Source organism: Mauremys reevesii, linkage group 13 (assembly GCF_016161935.1).
Source record: "Mauremys reevesii isolate NIE-2019 linkage group 13, ASM1616193v1, whole genome shotgun sequence".
Taxonomy (NCBI): Eukaryota; Metazoa; Chordata; order Testudines; family Geoemydidae; genus Mauremys; species Mauremys reevesii.
The window spans coordinates 41471406-41491083 of record NC_052635.1 but is presented as its reverse complement, the minus strand read 5'-3'; the positions used below and the strand labels follow the sequence as shown (position 1 = coordinate 41491083).

General features: G+C 41.5%; 2 protein-coding genes across 4 annotated transcripts in view; one reads left to right on the top strand and one right to left on the bottom strand.

Moving 5' to 3' along the window:
* SS18L1 (SS18L1 subunit of BAF chromatin remodeling complex) overlaps positions 1 to 2641 on the bottom strand; it is a 30595-nt gene extending 27954 nt beyond the window's left edge. Inside the window, exon 1 of one of the 3 annotated variants that reach the window (XM_039497887.1) lies at positions 2259 to 2641. In XM_039497887.1, coding sequence (XP_039353821.1) covers positions 2259 to 2327 — 69 coding nt within the window. In that variant the 5' untranslated portion in view covers positions 2328 to 2641. The remainder of the gene's footprint in view (positions 1 to 2258) is intronic. The other 2 variants (XM_039497886.1, XM_039497884.1) reach the window with 2 other exon arrangements.
* A 318-nt stretch (positions 2642 to 2959) lies between these two features.
* On the top strand, positions 2960 to 11882 carry PSMA7 (proteasome 20S subunit alpha 7). Its single transcript, XM_039497889.1, has 7 exons — positions 2960 to 3154; positions 5962 to 6088; positions 7584 to 7708; positions 9129 to 9251; positions 10464 to 10583; positions 11267 to 11329; positions 11657 to 11882. Exons 1-7 carry the CDS (start codon positions 3059 to 3061, stop codon positions 11747 to 11749), a joined length of 747 nt encoding a protein of 248 aa, XP_039353823.1. The 5' UTR covers positions 2960 to 3058; the 3' UTR covers positions 11750 to 11882.
* The last annotated feature ends 7796 nt before the right edge of the window (positions 11883 to 19678 follow it).

Sequence of the window (19678 nt, the reverse complement as noted above, 5' to 3'; positions counted from 1 at the left end):
GAAAAATATTATTTATCTTATAGGATACTAGAAAACCTTTTAAAGTATCACTAATAAATGTCTCAGGCGATAGCAAACTCACATCTAGGAAAGCAGGCTTAGAGATCAAGTCTCACCTATGGACATGTGTTCAAATCCAGTACTGGCACTCTGGTGGTACTACAAAAGGTTGCTGCACAAATAAAAGGGCTCTTTGGATGGGATAATGAGAGTGGCAGGTTAGTGAGGGCAAGTATGTATCTCCCATTTTGCTCATTGCAAAAAGAATAGAGAATAGTTCTGGTGTCCTGACAGTTACTATGTTAAAAAAGGACAAAGTTCTAAACTCAGATGCAGGGGAGCACATATAGGGTTAACGTCAATGCCCAGGCCTGCTCATGAGCTAATGTTAAGTACACAATCCCAATTCTGCAATCCTGGTGGTTCAAAAACTCTCACTTTCTTCAAGGAATGTTTTGTGTAAGAAATGCAGTGTTGGCTTAGTAAAGGTTTTGAAGGAGCCATTGAAATTGAGTTAGTAACATGTCTGATGAAAATTAGTTGATTATGTATTTTAAACACAAGTAAAAATTAAGCATTTTTGTGATTTTTTTTTTATTTAACTGGTATACAATTTTGGCTCCTAAAGAGAACACTGGTGTGGATTCCCAAAATTAGTGTCGCACAATTAGTTTTGACCCCAACTTCTGATCAGTGATTATAAAACCCACTGAGTTATTTATGTGCTTGTTTCCAGACAAAAACTTCAGTGATTTTGAAAAAGAAAATTGCTCCATGAACAATTCAACAGCTCAACATACATGAGCAATCCTAAAGTAACAAGTCATTGAGTGTACCTGATAGAGGAAGTATTTTTTATATTTGCAACAAAACAGATTTCAGTTCCAAGATATTAATGCTTTGAAAATTGAGAGAATCGTGAAAATTATTTGATTGTCCTTTTTCATGGAAATTAATCAAAAGTCATTTTATGAATTGTGAAAGTCTATCTTAAATACACAAACATCCAGAGTTAAGGATAAAACTCCATCCTTAACCACTGGTGCCTAAATATTTCAGCATTTAAAAGTAAGTGGGTGTGATCACAATATCACATGTGCGGCAAGACCAAGACACAAGTGGATGAATTTCAGATAGAATCTCCTGGTATTTACAGATGTACACCAGGCTCTTAACTCTCTTTAAGGTAGTTTGTCCTGCTTTCATTCTCCTGTACTTTGATCATATCCTCCACTGAGATGAATTCCCCTATAATACATAAAACTGGCAATAGATGATGGCTTGGATCTGGAAGATATGCTGATGAGCAACTGATTATTCTCTTAGCACTGACACCTTTTGTGCGTGTGTGTGTTCGCCATTATAATTTACAAATGGGCCACAGACCTTTATTCCTTAGTTCCACTTCACTGACTAAACAAACTCCTGCACAGCCAGAATTTCTAAAGCAGAGCAAAGCATGACATAAAATACACAGTGGAGCTAGAAATTACAGGTACTGTTTAAGTAAACCAGATCGAGGACACAGACGTGTTCCTTATTGACATTGCCACACCTCTTCCATTGTTTACAGTTATCTCACAGGTATCTCACCCCAGGAGGGTGGAGGGTTAGTGAGGGCAAGTATGTATCTCCCCACCCTTCTATTATTTTCTTACAAATACCCATCATAACTTCCAGACTCGGTACCCTCAGCTTTTGGCCGCCAGACGAAACCCAGGCTGAGTCTGCAGAGAAAATCCTTTAAAACCTTTGCCTGCTTAACATTATACATGAACAACTGCAATTCCTAATAAAAAAAATTTGGAGGATGGCAATAAGCATCCTTATTGCCACACTTCAGTACCTCCCTCCATATTTAAATTCCAACCATTTAAAAAAAAAACTTGTCAATTCACTGAGACAATTTTTTTTAAGAGCTGATATGCCATCCAAAATGTGCAGATCCCTGCTTGCAATTTATCCCTGGCATTTTTTTTCTTTGCAAGCACGAAAGAGAATATGCAATGAATCTTCTATTCTGCAGATCCTCCTCTGGCTGCTTTCCTTCTCTCTCTCTTTTTGCAGTGATCTGAACACCTTTGCTTTGTTCCACCTCCTCCTCCTACTCCCCCCCTCCAGCTGTCCATCTTACCAACCCTTGCAAATTCACTAGTTTTCGTGATCACTTTAGAATTATGCCTCCTTCCCCAGCCACGGCACCATAGCGGGAATATATAAATAACATTTCTTGTCTGTACAAAAGCATGCTTTTTTACCTTCTGGATAGTTTGCTGGGTGACCTCCCCTTTGCCTCTCGGGCGAGCAGAAGCAAAGGCAACCGACATGGTGGGGTTTTTTAATGTGTCTATAATATATTGCTTCTAGGCTCTAATAATATTGTTATTATCTGGCTGCTATTGCTGTGCAAAGATTCTCCGCAGTGCATGGGGAGGGGAGCCAGCGCAGATGGTACAATCTGTGCCCTGCAATGAGCCAGGGGCACTGCACCACGAGCCTGCATGCACCACCCTCGCCCTGATGCCTCTGATCCCAATGCAAGGTGGGGAGCCAGCTGCTGAGATTTGGGGAGGAGGAGTAAAGTCAACCGCGCCGTCCCCCCCTCTTCCCCTCCTCCCCTTTGATCTGCACATGGTGCATCCCTGCTGCTGGGTTTCCTGTCGCAGGCGAACAGCATCTTTCTGCCTTTGCCAACAGCGGCCAAGTGCGTCAAGTGCGTAGGAAAAGAAGCAGGGTTACGCCAAGCGCGTGGGGGAAACAGACACTATGTGCCTACGTCAAATGCGTACGGGAGGCAGACAGCAACTTGGTACGCCAAAGGCGTAGAGATGCTGCCTGGCCCTTCGGCTTGCGCCTGCGCTCCTCCTGCCGAGTACGTACGCCAGGATGAAGATCCGCCTACGCATTTGGCGCAAGGGCCGCCTTCGGCGTGGCGTGTGCGTGGCGCGGCTCCGGAAGCGGCGCGCGCAGGGCGAGCGAGCGGGCGGGGGGATGAGTGTGCGGTTCTGAGGGAGGCAGGTTGCTGGGCCCGGGCGGTGCAGCTCGGCGGGCCGGAGTCATGAGCTACGATCGGGCCATCACCGTCTTCTCGCCGGACGGCCACCTCTTCCAGGTGGAGTACGCGCAGGAGGCGGTGAAGAAGGGCTCCACCGCGGTGAGTGAGGGAGTGAGGGCCGGGCCGGGCCGCGCCGCGCCGCCGCGGGGAATGGCCGCCGCTCCCAGCGCCGAGGGCAGCGGGGCGAGCGTGGAGGGGGCGCCCGCGGGCAGGGCTCGAGCGGGGCTGTGTGTGTGCAGAGAGGGGGGAACCTGAGGGAGAAGAGGCCGGGGGCAGTAGTGGGGGCCTGAGGAGGGGGCTGGGAGAGGTGGGGGGGGCTGGGGGCAGTAGTGGGGGCTGGGAGGTGGGGGCTGGGGCAGTAGTGGGGGCTGGGAGGTGGGGGCTGGGAGAGGTGGGGAAGGGGCTGGGGGCAGTAGTGGGGGGCCTGAGGGAGGGGGCTGGGAGAGGTGGGGAAGGGGCTGGGGACAATAGTGGGGGCCTGAGGGAGGGGGGGTTGGGGGTGTCTGAGGGAGCTCAGGAGTGTGGGGAGTGGATGCCTGGGAGGTGTGGGGGGAATTGGGGCAGTAGTGGGGAGTAGATGCCCAGCGGTGGTTGCATGGGGTGGGAGCATCTGCGGCAGGGTATGACAGGACAGGAAGCTCCCTTGAGCCAGAGCAGAGCTCGTTGTCTTGGGAAGACCCCGCACCATGACACTTTCCCTGGGACACTGGCCCTTCTGCCATTTGGCCTTTAAGACTCTGCGCCTCCCCATCTCCCCAACCCTAAGTTGGACTGAGCTGGCATCACTGGGGGTGTCTGACCCTGCCATAGCGTGTGTAGTGTGGGCTGGTCTGTGTAGTAAAGCCCACTAGGCAGAGCCGCTGTGGCTGTCTGAAGGAGAGAGCTTTAAAAAAAAATGCTGGAGTTCGAAATATAATAGAAACAAAATTCCTCATCCTGGGAAGATAATTGAATATAACTGAAATGATATACTATCCAATCAGTTAAATATCTCCACTCCAGAGCATAGGGTCCAACCTTGCTCCAATAATAATAAAACTCCTGACATCTAATGAGAGTTTCCCACCATAAAGTCTGCAGGAGCCCATTGTTTATGGCAAGTTACTAGAAGATTGCTCTTGGGAGCTAAGATCTTCTAGAACATAAGAACGGCTGTACTGGGTCAGTCTAAAGGTCCATCTAGCCCAGTATCCTGTCTTCGGACAGTGGCCAATGCCAGGTGCTTCAGAGGGAATGAACAGAGCAGGTAATCCTTGAGTGATCCATCCCTCGGCACCCATTCCCAGCTTCTGGCAAATGGAGGCTAGGGACGCTTCAGAGCATGGTCTGATGAATTCTTCTTTCCGTGCTTCTCACTTGCCATGGGGCCTCGGGCACACAACTTAACATCCCTGACTCTGTTTCCTCACTTGCAAGATGGGGATAATGCCTACTTCACAATGATTAAGTGTCTGTGCTGCTTGAAAACATGAAGTGCTGTGTAAATGCAAATTGATGGTGGTGTCTGTTTGCAAACTGGAAATTATGAAACAGACATTTTTCTAAAACTGTTTTAAAAAATGAATCCCAAATGAGTTTGATTTTGCCAGAGTGTATAATAAAATACTAACCTATACAGTGACATAGGTGTGTTTGGCACTTTACAGGTGCATTATATATAAAGGCTTTTTTGGTAAAGTACATAACCTGTATCTAAAAAATTATTTGATGACAAACGTATTTTAAACACACTAGGGAGCTTATATTTTATTGAATAGTTGTATCTGGCGGTGATACTACTACAAACGTAAGCCCTAAACCAGCAGGTCATTACAAGTCATTGAGGCAAATGGTGCGTGGAGAAATGAGTTCTGACAGTTGCTGCGTGCCTTTTTGGCAACACACTATTTTCTACAAGCATTACCCTGGGCGGGGGAGGGGAGAAAGGGTGTAAAATTGTTCTGGGTGACAGCAATACAAAAAAATTGAAGGCCTGATTCACCAGAGCACTGAACCTTGTATAGCTGTTTACACCAGTGCACAGTGGTTGCAAAACATTATCACTTTATAAAGTTCACAGTTATTGTTTAGAAAAAAGACAATGCTGAAAAACTGTGCATCTCTTTTTAACTCCTCAGTAACAAAATATTTGCATTGGGGCTGAGAATAACAAACTTCAAGCCCAAAGGAGAATTTCAGAAAGCAATGAGAATGTGGAAGTGTCCAATGTAATCTTGGCTATAGCTCTCATTATGTGATAATCTGTAATATGGTAAAGTTGGAAAATCTATTGGATCATCATAAATCAGATTGCCAAGAAAGAACCAAATTTTCCAGTCCCCTGTATGAAAAGCGGTGAGAATATGGCTTTAAAAAACAAACAAACCCCATTTTCCTAATGTTGGGAAAGGGGAGGTGGGGGAAGGAGTGCATAGGATGATCTGAGAGTTTGGTATATAGAGGAAGCAATGTATGGATGGACTGCATTTATGGGAAGGACCATAGACTATGCAACAATCTTAGTATATTTTGGACCTGAGGAGCAATAGCTTGTATTTGGCTCTGACTTACTACCATAACAAGTATTCAATTACAGCAGCAACAGTGTTCTTAATTCAGCTTGGAATTAAGTATAAAGATGCAACTACATTAGTGTTTATAATGTAATTGTACTTTATACCTAATGTATGCTCAGAGAATTATTCTGTGGCATATTCATGATAAAGCCTCATATTTGCTGGTACATGGACCACTTTCTGCTATCTTACATCAGTTAATTTCCAACTTGTTGCAGACTACAACATGAAGGAAAGCATTTGAAGCTTCAAATGGAATTAATACTTTTGTACTCGTTTCAAGAAAAGTCTATACCTATTATAGGTCTGTTGGGTGTATCTTAACTGTCATTGGTTTTGAATGCATTGAAGGTTGGAGTACGAGGAAAAGAGATTGTTGTTCTTGGTGTGGAAAAGAAATCTATGGCAAAACTTCAGGATGAAAGAACTGTGAGGAAGATCTGCGCCCTTGATGACAATGTCTGCATGGCTTTTGCAGGTATGCAGTGTCTGACAATTGGACTATTAAATACTCATCTATTAAGCTGGGAACAGGCACTGGAATTAAAAGCTATTTATTGGGACATTGCGATATTGCAAGGGTTCTCAAACTGGGGGTCGTGACCCCTCAGGAGGTCTCAAGGTTATTGCATGGGGGGGTCGCGAGCTGTCAGCCTCCACCTCAAACCCTGCTTTGCCGCCAGCATTTATAATGGTGTTAAATATATAAACACGTGTTTTTAATTGATAAGGGGGGTCGCACTCAGAGGCTTGCTATGTGAAAGGGGATCACCAGTAGAAAAGTTTGAGAACCATGGTGAAAATAAAATTCCTTTGGACAATTGGTGGAAGGGAGAAGAGGAGGGATTGTATTTAGGTGTTTACTTATTTCCTTTGAATAAGAATGCCTAAAGAGTAATTCTATAGAACCAGCAATTTAATGAGGAAAATGTCCTTATGTTCAGAGCTTGTGTGATGCAATGGATTAAACATGAGGCTGAAAACTGGGAATTCCTGTATTTTAATTCCAGCTTTGGCAGAGGTGTGCATTGTGGCTGAGGGGAGGTGAACAAACAGATACAGATAAAATTATTTGATCGTCCATAAACTGGACAATGTATATGAAAAGGCTAAATTAAAGGAACTCTCCCCGTTTGAATCTGACTTCAAGGTTAAATTTTACAAGCTATTATAAAACCACGGATCAGAAGAAAAAGACTAGTTTTAAATGAATTACTGCCTACAATGATTGAAGCTCTAAGAACTTGAAAGTGACTTCATTGACTTTCATTGTCCGAGCTGAGAGTAATGAAAAATAAGCAGCATGAGTAAATGACAAGTCAAAATTCTTTCACTGTCAATGTAAGTTGTTAGTAACACAACTGTTCTAAAATACTAAACAGTTGTAAGTTATTACTCTTTGTACAGATATCCAAATCAGTAGGTCAAGGTATTCCTCTTTAGATTTAGACACATCTGTCACTCTTGCAAACTAACTTTTACGGTTCTTAATCCTATATACCTATTATCGCAACAGCAGCATCAAGCTTTACCTCTAACCAGGAGGACTGGACAAGATTAATATGGATCCGTCACCTGTGCTCATTATGAGGCAGTACAGTATATAAGCAATATAGCAGAAATCTTTTTGAGGATAGACATTTTGCTAAACTGTTTCTAGTTGGCCTACTGACACTCCGATAACAAATATTCTGGACACTTGTTTGAGCATTTGTCTCTAATTCACAAGCATGAAAGATAAAAACTAAAATTAAAATTTGGTTTAGCTACTTATAAAAAATTACTGTACCTTCATGACAAGCCGAACTAACTACATGATCTTGTCATTGTGACCCATGTCCCCTTTTTGTTACTCATCCCTCTTGTCTGAATTTAGATTCTGAGCCCCCTTTGGGCAGGGACTGTCTATCTTATTTATCTGTCTGGTGCCAAGTACACATTTGAGCACATAGTGAATCATATTATCATTGCAGGGCTCACAGCTGATGCCAGAATAGTGATAAATAGGGCTCGTGTGGAGTGTCAAAGCCATAGACTTACTGTGGAGGATCCTGTCACCGTGGAATACATCACACGTTACATCGCAAGCCTGAAACAGGTATATTAGACAACTCTGTACTGTGTTTCTCCATTCATTGTAAAAATATGGTGCCAGAGAATCAGTGGGTAAATAAAACCTAACTTTGGTCCAAATTCTGCTGTTACACTAGTGAAAAGCCAGGATAACAGAGTAGAATCTCTTGGTTGGATATTATTGCTGTAGCTTCAGACAAAGGGGAGAAACAGGGTATGTCATTGGTTTCTCCCAAAGATGGGCAAATCCAGAAAGTTAATTAATGCTTATTGGGACAGCATTATTGCACTTATTATGTATTAATAGTAGAAACATGCTGATCTGCCATCTTTAATTCACATAGATTGGTTTCTCCAGCTTACCAAGATTTACTAGCAGAACACTGTAGTGCGACCTATTTAGACATGTTTATAAAATGAATTTAATACACTAGAACTTTTATTAATTTAAAATTAAATACGGTATCAAAACGGACAAATAGTACATTCCATGATGCATTTTTATTTAATCTCTTACTAATGCATTAATCTCAGTGATCTCCACTATTTAGTAAGAGTCCAGTTTATGCATAGTCCATCTTTAGTGTGAGCTCTGTTATGTATTGGAAAGGCAAAACATGTTTACATTCTTTCCATGAAAGTTTATTTCAGATTTTTGTTTTATTGCAAGGGAATAATCTCACATGTAATTATTTTTCATTCTGACAGACACACAAATATTTAAAAAACTCGTTTTACAAGCAGCAAATCTGATTCTGTATTTCCTGTGGCCCAAATTCTTGCAAAAATAATTGGACAAGAAATGCAGGATTGGGCCTCTATACTGACAGAGCTGGAATGTGGGTGCTCTTTAACATTGTGAAGCAACACCAGCTGTGGAGTAGCCTACTTCTCATCAGAGTATTTAAATTCTGAGAGACTTGGGATCTTGGCAGCTATTGGACTTATCACAAAAGTTACTGTTCTGTAAGAATTATCATGTTTCACCTTCACTTCCATGTCTTTTTGGGTTTTTTAAATGGTTTTTCTAAGCCTTCATGTCAGTACAGCTTGGTAAAGCTGCTTTTTTGCATTCTTTCTGTGCCCATCACATCTGCTAATCAATTTACACAAGGTTACATTCCTAGATACCTCTGAATGTCTTAACGTGAAACAAGAACAACAATATTTCACTTTTTTTTTAATGTGGTGGTAGTAGTAAATTCAGAAGTATCTAAGAAAGGCTGTTATTTTGGAACCATCCTCTTACATACTTTAGTTTATGGTTAACCTGCAGTACAAGAAATATTATCTTGAAACCACAATAAGGGGAGAAAAGGTCCCAGTAAAAAATTATAAGAAATACGATAAACTTTCTATGTAACTTTTGTACAACTACTACTTTTAGAAATCCATATGTGTTGTAGAGAAGTTTCTGAAATAAGCTCTGTCTTGATTCTCATCAGCGATATACTCAAAGTAATGGCCGCAGACCTTTTGGGATCTCTGCCCTTATTGTGGGATTTGACTTCGATGGAACTCCCAGACTCTATCAGACTGATCCTTCTGGCACTTACCATGCTTGGAAGGTGAGTCGACTCTTTCTACTGGCTGAGATTAAATGAAATGACATTCAGCAGCTAATTTATCCTCTGGGGAGATCATATCTTGCTGGGAGATGGACTTGGTAGTTCTTATACCGGGGTAGGCAACCTATGGCACATGTGCCAAAGGCAGCACACAAACTGATTTTCAGTGGCACTCAGACTGCCCGGTTCCTGGCCATTGAGGGGGAGGGCTCTGCATTTTAATTTAATTTTAAATGAAGCTTTTTAAACATTTTAAAAATCGTATTTACTTTACATACAACAATAGTTCAGTTATATATTATAGACTTATAGAAAGAGACCTTCTAAAAACGTTAAAATGTATTACTGGCACACAAAACCTTAAATTAGAGTGAATACATGAAGACTCGGCACACCACTTCTGAAGGGTTGCTGTCCCCTGTTTTATACTATGTGGTCTGAGAGCCAGTGAAAAGCTGTCTGTTGACATGGTGCTAGCTTGCCAGCTGCAAAAACGTTCTAAGACAGCAACAAATATATTTCTGTGGATGTTAGGTGACTACAAATATGACGGAGGTGGTCTGCCCAACTGTGAATGGGAGCGAAAATGTCCATTAGACAGAAACAATGTCTGTTCAAATGTGGTCAAGGGGCAGAAAAGTTTGAATACCCCATATCTAATAGGTGTCTTTCATCTCTATGATACTATGTGAATTGTATGATTTTATCTTCTGCCTAATAATGTCAGCAAAAATCATCACACTTTGGTAAAATAACAAAATTTAGTACCAACTACATACTGTGCATGTTTATGCCCACTTTTTTAATATGTAAAAAACACTTGATTTTCATATCCTCCCCCCCCCCCCGGTATTAGAGTTGAGACTTAAAAGTAGTGACCAAAGTTTAGTAGGGCTAGCAGCACATAGGATAAAACTTTACTTTGGAAATCTTACCCCATCCTCCTGAAAACACACACGTGCTTGTGTCATTGAAGTATCTTTCAACACTTTTTTAATAGTGATTTGGCTTCACTTGTTTTTTATTGTGGGTGAGTGGCAATGATCTTCTGAATGGTTATTAATCCAGTCTTGGGATCATTATATGCACAACAGGGTATGCAGTCTGTTGGGTATTTGCATCATTTTCTGTTAGTATTTTCTCAGTGAAGTGTACTTTAAAAAGTATTAAATCCCCCCAAACTTGTTCTACCCTTTTCTGCAATTATTCTAGGCTAATGCCATTGGGAGAGGAGCCAAGTCTGTGCGTGAATTCCTGGAGAAAAACTATACTGATGAAGCCATTGAAACAGATGATCTGACCATTAAACTTGTCATCAAGGCTCTTCTTGAAGTAAGTCTGATTCAACAACCCACTGACAGTTTCCTCTGTCTGTGTGCTTGTGTGTGTGTGTGTATATATATATATATATATATATAAATGCTGCTGTTTCTCAAGTATACCCAGTTCATTCACCATAAGTCACCCATGACTTCTAGAATTTATCAGAAATGGTATTTTCCATTATAGTCTGAGGACACTAGATACTGGCTGTAGGATTGAGCTACAAAACACTTCTTAAACAACCGATTTTTACCAGGACTATATGTAACAATCTACCAGTTTCCTTGTGAAGAATAATTTTTAAAAAATCAGACTTAAGCTTTGGATATTGGTGCACACATTCATTCTGAACATACTTAAACAATGTGCACTAGCTTATTCCTTGTGTTCTGTTGTATGCACTTAGAACTTGAGCTAAGTGAATAACCCTACAATTCACAGTGCCTTGGACTTTTAATTGGTGGAAGCGTACATAATCTATGCACTGAGTTGGAGTAGAGTTCATTAGACTGAAGAGGCTTATTATTTTGCAGTGCTAATATTTGTAATGAAATACACAGCTCTCTGAGCGAACGGAAAGAGAAATTTAAAGTTCCCATCAGTGACTCTCTTAGGGAGACTTAATCAGAATTGATATATGGAATAGAATAGAATGTCTCATTCTAAGCCTTTCAACTTTTTGACTACTTCAGGTTGTGCAATCAGGTGGGAAAAACATTGAGCTGGCGGTTATGAGAAGAGATCAGCCACTCAAGGTAACTGTTGTCGTTTTAATAATATTGTTCACCTTCACTACTCCTCTGATGCTTGTTTCTGTACTGCTCTCCATGTAGAATTCCCATTGACTTCTACAGCAGCTCTCCATTCAGGGCAGATGCAGAATTGTATTTCTAACTAATACGAAGGCAAAAGCTTCCAAAACAGCTCGGCCTGTTCAGAGTATGTGTTTGCTTACAGACAGACACTCGCTCCTGCACGATATTACAGTATTGACTTAATTTTCTCATCAGAAGTAGATCTTTCACATTCCAGTAAAGTCTGTTGGTATCTTAAGGGTCACCTATGTTGTTTTTTTTTTAAAGATTTTAAGTCCTGAAGAAATTGAGAAGTATGTTGCTGAAATTGAAAAAGAAAAGGAAGAGAATGAAAAGAAAAAACAGAAGAAAACATCATGATGAATGAAATCCAGTTGCATAGCTGCTTGTTTTTAATTCAAATCATGGGTTATTCTGTATAGAGATGTAGGCATTCCATTTATTCATACTGTGCCCCTCTGAGACCTACAATAAACCTACTGATTTTTTTTAAGCTTTTTATTTTAAATAAATCTACCTGTTCCTTGGATTTTAAACTAGGCTCATGCAGCTGGTTACAAGAGAGTGATAGTAATCTATTAAAGGACACAAAGGTATCTTCACACCTTTCTTATTTATAATCTCTTGAACCTTGCCACTGATGTTCTTGTTCAATAATTATTTCCCACCATCACTCCTGCAAACTGGCTTGCTCATAATCCTAGATTGCTATGTCATGGCATAATTATAAAGCCATAACAGACAGGTCCCAACTTAGTGGTTCTTTTTCTCATTTGACAGTGCTCTTAATTTTATAAAAGTTCCTCATATGTGGTAATATAAACTAGAAGTCGTATTTGACAGTCATTTCTATAATAAAAACAGTCAGCTAGGCTGAATAGATTTAGCTGCTGTATCAGCAGAGCAGGCACTGTCACACTTGAGTGTTGTGAAAGCATGTAACATGCCAGAGCGATCTTCTGTGCTGGATTTGACCCTCATTTTGAGATAATGCAAGTTCTATTTATCTGAATGTGACTTGGAGTAAACAAGCGACTAGCCTGAACTGCCTGTTAGTGGATTTATAGACCACTAATAGCGTTTCTGTATTTAAATAGCTGCAAAAGTTTTTTGCACATGATGCAATAAAAAGCATCAATCATTTTCCAGAGATTGATTCTCAGTTACTTAAGGCCAGTCAGTCTCTACTTCTGAAAGGGAGCTGAGATTTTCCTCTAGTTTCTTACTACTCTTCCCTCCTGTCTATTCCCACTGTAGTTCCAGCAGCGTTCATATAGTCTGCTCAACTTTTCAGGCCAAGTGTCCACTTTTTCCATTCTTGTACAAGCTCAGCTCAGTTGTATCTTCTGCCCTTCTGAAAGCGGTGTCCTTAGAAATGATATAACGTGATATTGAATGTCCATGTGTGCAGCCACTACCCATCAAAACCATGCCATCATTTATGAAAGTAGCTTATTACACAGACTAATGAGCAATCATTGCTGTGTCCCTCAATCCACTAAGTACCTAATGCAGCCCTGGAATGAAACTTGTGTTTAAACAAAGTCTAGGAAAATAGGCACAGGTGACAAGGTGGACTGAATGAAATATATTTAGACACAAAGAAATCTGTGTCTGCTTAACTAATAAAGGGTATTTTATTTCAGAGAGGAGAACAGCTATATTGATATACTTCTATTTATAAAAATCACCTCTAGAAAGAACAGGAAGATGGAACATCACACTAAATAAGATGAACTATCAAGCTACTTTCAGTTCTGTCTCAATAGAGCATGTTTTCATGTTTTTCATAACAATGCACTACACAATTGGGTATAGAAGTAATCTTATTGTTTTAATGGCACATGAACAAATGAGTTCTGAATTAGGAACAATAGCATTTGTATTGTTTGCCCAGTAAATGGAAAATAAAACTCCTCTCCCTCCACAATGCAATAGGGAGTAGCAGTTTAGATGAAGAAAGAGGAAAACAAGTGAGTGCCTCAAAAATGGAGGTGCAGGGACTAGAGAACTGTCTTTTTACATTGATCATAAAATGCAGCTTATCTTAAAACTATTACCTGATCCTGCAAACCATTGTGGAGTCAACTTGTAGAAGTACAGAATGAGAACTTAAGTTCTCTGCAGAACACCTTTAACAGCAATATTTGCTAAGGGAGGGGGGAAGTTAGGCTTGTTTCTTTGACACAAAGGCCTAAAATGCACTTAAAAAAAAAAACTCATTTGTTTTTATTTTCAAGTCAGCCTTCAAGAAGTTATGCACCAGCTGGAAATTCCTGGTGCAAGATAATGCAACCACATCTTGGTGTCACCAACCATCTCTGTGCTTGCTGGGGCAATCCCCACCACAGGGGCTACAGAGCCAGTCTCCACTCCCTGTGCAGTCTAGTAACACAAAGGCAATGGAACAGGTTGAAAATCCTACCCCCGTGACTAACACCAGATAAAGGAAACTTGCATTAAAGATTCAATACCCAACTCATTCAATGGTCTACAAAGTTCCACCAAAATAATGTGACGTGAAACCCATTACATTGTTTTTGTGCAAGACTGTGTGTGAACATTCATCTTGAAGTAAAAAAAGTGATTAAATTTATGTTAGCTAAGGCTGGTTTGTTACTGACCTTAGCTAAATTGACTAGCTCCTTAACACTGAAGGGTCCAAAACTGGATTTACAGCAAAATCTGTTTCAGGACGCTAACTGAGTTAAAGTCTGCAAGTTCGTATGTAAACTACCCCTTACAGCTCACAACAACCATGGTTTAAGAGCTTCTCTGGGGTGGTTCAGAAAACCAGGACAGACCAAACTTGAAATTCTTGATCTGTCTAAGGTAGAAACATGAGCAAAAAATGTTTGGTTCTTAACCCACTTCCCCACACCACTGGCTCCTTCAAAAGAAAAATAAAGAAAAATCCTTTGCAGGGCACCTGTGATTGCTGTTGCCTGCACAAGTGAAAGGGCTACATACTTAAATACAAACCATTTTATGAAAAAAATACCTCTCTCTGTTGCTGAAAGACAATCAGCAGTGAGAGGCTCCAGCTAACCTCTCTTCACTCCCTCAGTTTAGAGGGTGAAGGATGATTAGCTGGTGCCTAGCTTCAACTTCTAGCCATTGGATTGTGTTAGACCGTTCTCTGCTAGACTGAAGAGCCCATTATTAAATAGTTACTCTGCATATAAGCGCTTAGATTGTAATCAAGTCACTCCTTAACCTTCCCTTTGTTAAGCTAGCTGAATAGATCGTGCTCCTTGAGTCTATCCTGGGGGTCCCAAACTTTTTGCCAGCACAACCCCATTTTAATGAAATATTTCCTCCTGGGACCCCAGACAGAATGGAGGATGCCATTTTATAGAGCTAAATGGCATCCTCTGCACAGCATGATCTCACATGCACTGCATGTGTGAGCACGTCCGACTCCAGGCACCAGCCCAGCATGCAACTGCTTGGGGCGGCACGTCCGGCTCTTCAGCGGCGGGTCCCTCTCGGAGCAAAGGACCAGCCGCTGAATTGCTGCTGAAGACTGAAGCGGCAGCGATAGAGCTGCAGGTCGTGATCGTGGCTTTTTTTTTTTTTTTTGCTGCTTGGGGTGGCAAAAACTCTGGAGCCGGCCCTGTGTGTGAGGTCATGCCACATGGAGGATGCCATTTTAGAGAGCAAAATGGAGATCTTCATGCATTGTGATTTTGTACTCTCAGTACATTTGAGGTCACACTGTGCAGAGCAAAAATGGTGTCCTCCACACACTAAGGATCGCTGCAACCCCATCCACTGATGGCATAACCCCAAATGCCACAGTTTGAGAACTGCTAATCAGGGCCGGCTTTAGGCACTGCAGGGCCCGATTTGAAAGAGCTGCTACCAAAGACAGCAGCAGGACTTCGGCAGCAGCCCTACTAGCTGTCGGTGCCTTTGGTGGCACATCGGTGGAGAATCCTTAGGGAGTGCAGGGCCTGATTCAGGGGAATCACCCTAAAGCCGGCCCTGCTGCTAATTATCCCCATAAAGCAGGTTTTCTAATCTTTTGATCACTCTCATAGCTCTTCCCTGGCCCTTCTCCAATTTATCAACATCCTTCTTGAATTATGGACACCAGAACTAGACACAGTACTCCAGCAGTGATCAGACCTGTGCCAAATACAGAGGCAAACTAACCTCTCTGCTCTTAACTCGAGATTCCCCTTTTTAGCATCCTAGGATCGTGGTAGCTCTTTTGGCTGCAGCATCACACCGGCAACTTACTTTCAGCTTATTATCCACCAAATCTCCTTCAGAGTCACTGCTTCCCAGGATAGTCTCCCATCATGCAAGTATGACCTGCATTCTTTGTTCCTAGATTTATACATATCCATTTACCCATATTAAAACACTGTTTGCTGGCACCTTTTTACCAAGCAATCCAGATCGCTCTGAATCAGCGACCTGTCCTCTTCCTTATTTACCACTCCCCCAATTTGGGAGTCATCTGCAAACTATCAGTGATGATTTTTGTTTTCTTCCAAAGTCATTGATAAAAATGTTAAATAACATAGCGCCCAGAACCAATCCCTGCAGGACCTACTGGAAACAGACCTGCTCAGTGACAAATTTCCCATTTACAGTTACATTTTGAGACCTAGCAGTTAGCATTAGGCATCTATACTTCCCCATAGAAGAAGCAGCAATCTCAATATCATCCTCAACTGAAACAGCCTGTCTCTACTCCTTTTTATCATCCTGAAGCAAGAAGGCTGGACTTCTCTAAGAAACAACATACACATGAGAGGAGACCTTCATCAACATCTGCTTTGAATGTTGTTAAGGCTGGCTTTAAGAAGTTGTTTTGATGTATATATCAAGAGCTACCAACCAATGCTGGAGGACACCCCTTCCCTACCCCTTTCGGGGACTGTCTGCATTATTTCCAGGAAACATAGAGCAGTATCACCAGCAAGAGATAGAAACTGGAACTAATCCAAAAATACCATTTTATTCAATTCCAAAATAGTCCCACACCAACCCAACTTCCTCCCATCCCTTTTCAGGAACCTCTCTCATGAGAGTCTCCTTCAACAAGAAGTTCAGTTTCTATTGGCTCCTGGTGCTATAGAGGAGGTTCCACCCCAATATTAGGGAAAGGGTTCTACTGAGATTTTCTAGTCACCAAAAATTGGGAGGCTACAGTCCAATATTGGACCTGAGAGATCTGAATGTCTGTTAGCTAACTGAAATTACAAATGATAACCCTGTCCTCCCTACTTCCTTCCCTAGATCGCTTTGCAGCTCTCAGTCTACAACTACATGTTTCCATCCATCCAACACACAAGAAAAATTTTTGTTCTATAGCGGGCAATACACATTACCAATACAGGGTGCTACCTTTCCGGGGGTCAATGGCCCTGAGAACTTTAACTAAAATGTCTGGCTATGGTCGCGGTACATGTTAGAAAGAGAAATGTATTGTTTTACCCATCTCCTGACAATCGGTTGGTGACAGGATAGTCTCCCAAACAGGTGATAAACTGTGTTCAGTACATAGGCATCTGTTCTCCAGACCGAGACTGAACTTGAAAATGTCATTTAATTCCAAAACAAAATATAGAGCCCCAGTAAATTCTAACAGATCACATAATGGCTCGAGCATACCTGCCACAGACCAGATTTCAGAACATACAAGAGTTGATAAATCAACAGCTAAACAGTCCATGTACTACAGCAAGAACATGTCTCTGTCTTTTAGTGTCATGGCTTCATGTACTCTGGTGATGCCATTTACCAGACTGCATCTTCACGGTCTTCAGGGATGGTTACAGATGGTCTATCACCCTGCTATTCACAAAATAGATACGGGAATACACATCACTCAAGAAGTTTTGAATTCCCACATCAGATCCGCAAGGAGTTCCGTTCTCCTCAGCACTTCCCACCAAGTCAGTAGTAACCGATACTTCATTACTGGATTGGGGAGCCCATCTCGACAAACTTTACAATATAGGATTGGCAGTCTCAAAAAGAGGCTCGGCTCATATAAATATTCTGGAGCTCAGAGTGACGTGGTTTGTCTGCATGACCTTTTACCTCATCTCAAAGATCAGAGTGTATAGATAAGAACTGACAATACCACTGCAATGTTTTATGTAAACAAAGATCAATGCTCTAATGTAAAGAAGCAATCCTGTGAAATTGGTACAACAAAAAAAAACACAACACTAACTGAAGTTCTCCTTCAAAACCTACACAATACACTGGCAGACCATCTAATTATGCATTTTTCTCAGAATCACAAATGGTCCATAAAAAAGATTCAATCCTCAAGTCCATTTTCAATTAGTGGGGTGCTCCCCACATAGATCTCTTTGTGAATGAATAGAAGATGAAATGCAAAATATTTTGTTCCAAGGTAGGACAGAGTCTAGGTACTCAAGCAGATGACTTCCTAATACTCTGAATTCAGGGCCTGTTGTATGCATATCCACCTATTTCCTCTGACCCCATGTATGTTAAAGGAGGTCAAACAGAACAAGGTCTCAATCATCCAAGTAGCCCCAGATAGGCCCAGGCACCACTAGTCCAGAGACATCAGAAATCTTAGTGATACCATCAATATCTCTCTCTCTCTTCTACCAGACTTAATTACTCAGAACAGGACACCATCCAAATTTGTTTCTACCCCTACAGTTTTGGGAGAGAATTTTTTATTAAGGTTCCATGGCAGAATCTCTTACTTGCACCATGCAAGAGCTAGAAGACTGCTTGACTTTCAGAGCATGACAAGTTGCTGCACCATGTGTTAGGAAAATTGAACAAGTCAGGCACTGCAATCAGAAAGTGTGGAATTCCCCATTTATACAGATTCATTTCTCACCATGCAGCTGCACCTTACAGTCACTGAAATATGGGTCAGGACTATTGGCTGACCTAGTTAATTCACTCAACAGAAGGCATCCCCTCTGGAAGCACTGGACACCCTTTTCTTTCAATAGATGTGAGCAAAGGTCATTATGGTATATATATGACTTAGGACCACCCTGACAGGGTTTTGAAAGACGTCTAACAGCGTAAGTTTTATTTTCTCAGGTGGATACTTCAACACCTCAAGCTTTTATACTAGGTAATATGTGTCAAATTACGCTTTAAATCCAGGGGGGGGGGGGGTTTCAAGCTACAGTTAGAGCTAAATGACATCAAATGCCTAGGTAGACATCCTGGTCATCTCAGAGACTGAAGTTGGTGTAAGTTATCAGAAACCCTCCTGATCAGCAAGAACTTAGACTTTCAGAACATATGGTCCTTACTTCTCCCACTTACTCATTACCTTTCTTTAATGCTGAAAACTTGTACTTCACACAGGTTTGACAATCAGGGTCCAGAAAACCCAAGGGAGAACAGCAGGTCTGAACCCCCAGGTGTAAGCAATTGAAGCAACTGGTTGTTTAGAATGGTAGCATGTATATAAATATGCCAGGTTATGTTTTTTTCTGAAAACTTTTAATGAGATATGTATGATTATAGCTATGAATTTATGTATTTAGAATACTATCTTCATAACTTGTATTACAATTTCAAATAGATCTTGCAGCAGGGAGGTGTTTATGCAAACCTAGGCACAAGTAACCATGCATGGCCATACACAGGAGAGGACAAGTGATGGGCCATTACAGTTTAGTTTTGGTGCAAGTTGCATGTGTTTGCTTTTCCTTACTATTTCATCTTTGAAGCTGTGATTTTTCTATTAGATAAACTTAGTTTATTTTTACCCCAAGCAGAGCTCTACTGGGCAAACTCCATGGAGTATGTCCCCCAAAGTGAACTGGTAACAGGGGGTTGTTTTCACACCTTTGAGGGTGATGAGCCAGAGAGGAAAAGTCTGAGTGCCTGGTAGTGAAGGATTAGGAAGACTTGGGACCAGAAGAGCTGCTCTGCAAGGAATAACTAGGCTGGTGGAAGCCAGGGAGGGGACCTTAATGCTTGTGGACTAACTCCTACTGTCAGGACTCAGAGCCATGGGAACATAGCATTAAGGAACCTACAGTTACTCAGCACATGGTACTGGTCTAGATAAGCCTGAGCATGTGTCACTATGTACAATTAATAAGGAACAGAGCTGCTAGCTCATGCTTTTAACCTGTCGAATCCTCCTGAAGCTTGGAAAGGATTCCCAACACTCTTCAGCTTTTTTTTTTTTTTTTTTTTAAGTTTGGTTTTAACATACATACTGCTTTGGGACTATTATGAGTTTAGCTACTCCCAGTGAAGGGGCTAAAGATAGCTAGTGAAGCAATGCTCCTGAAATACATACACTGTAAG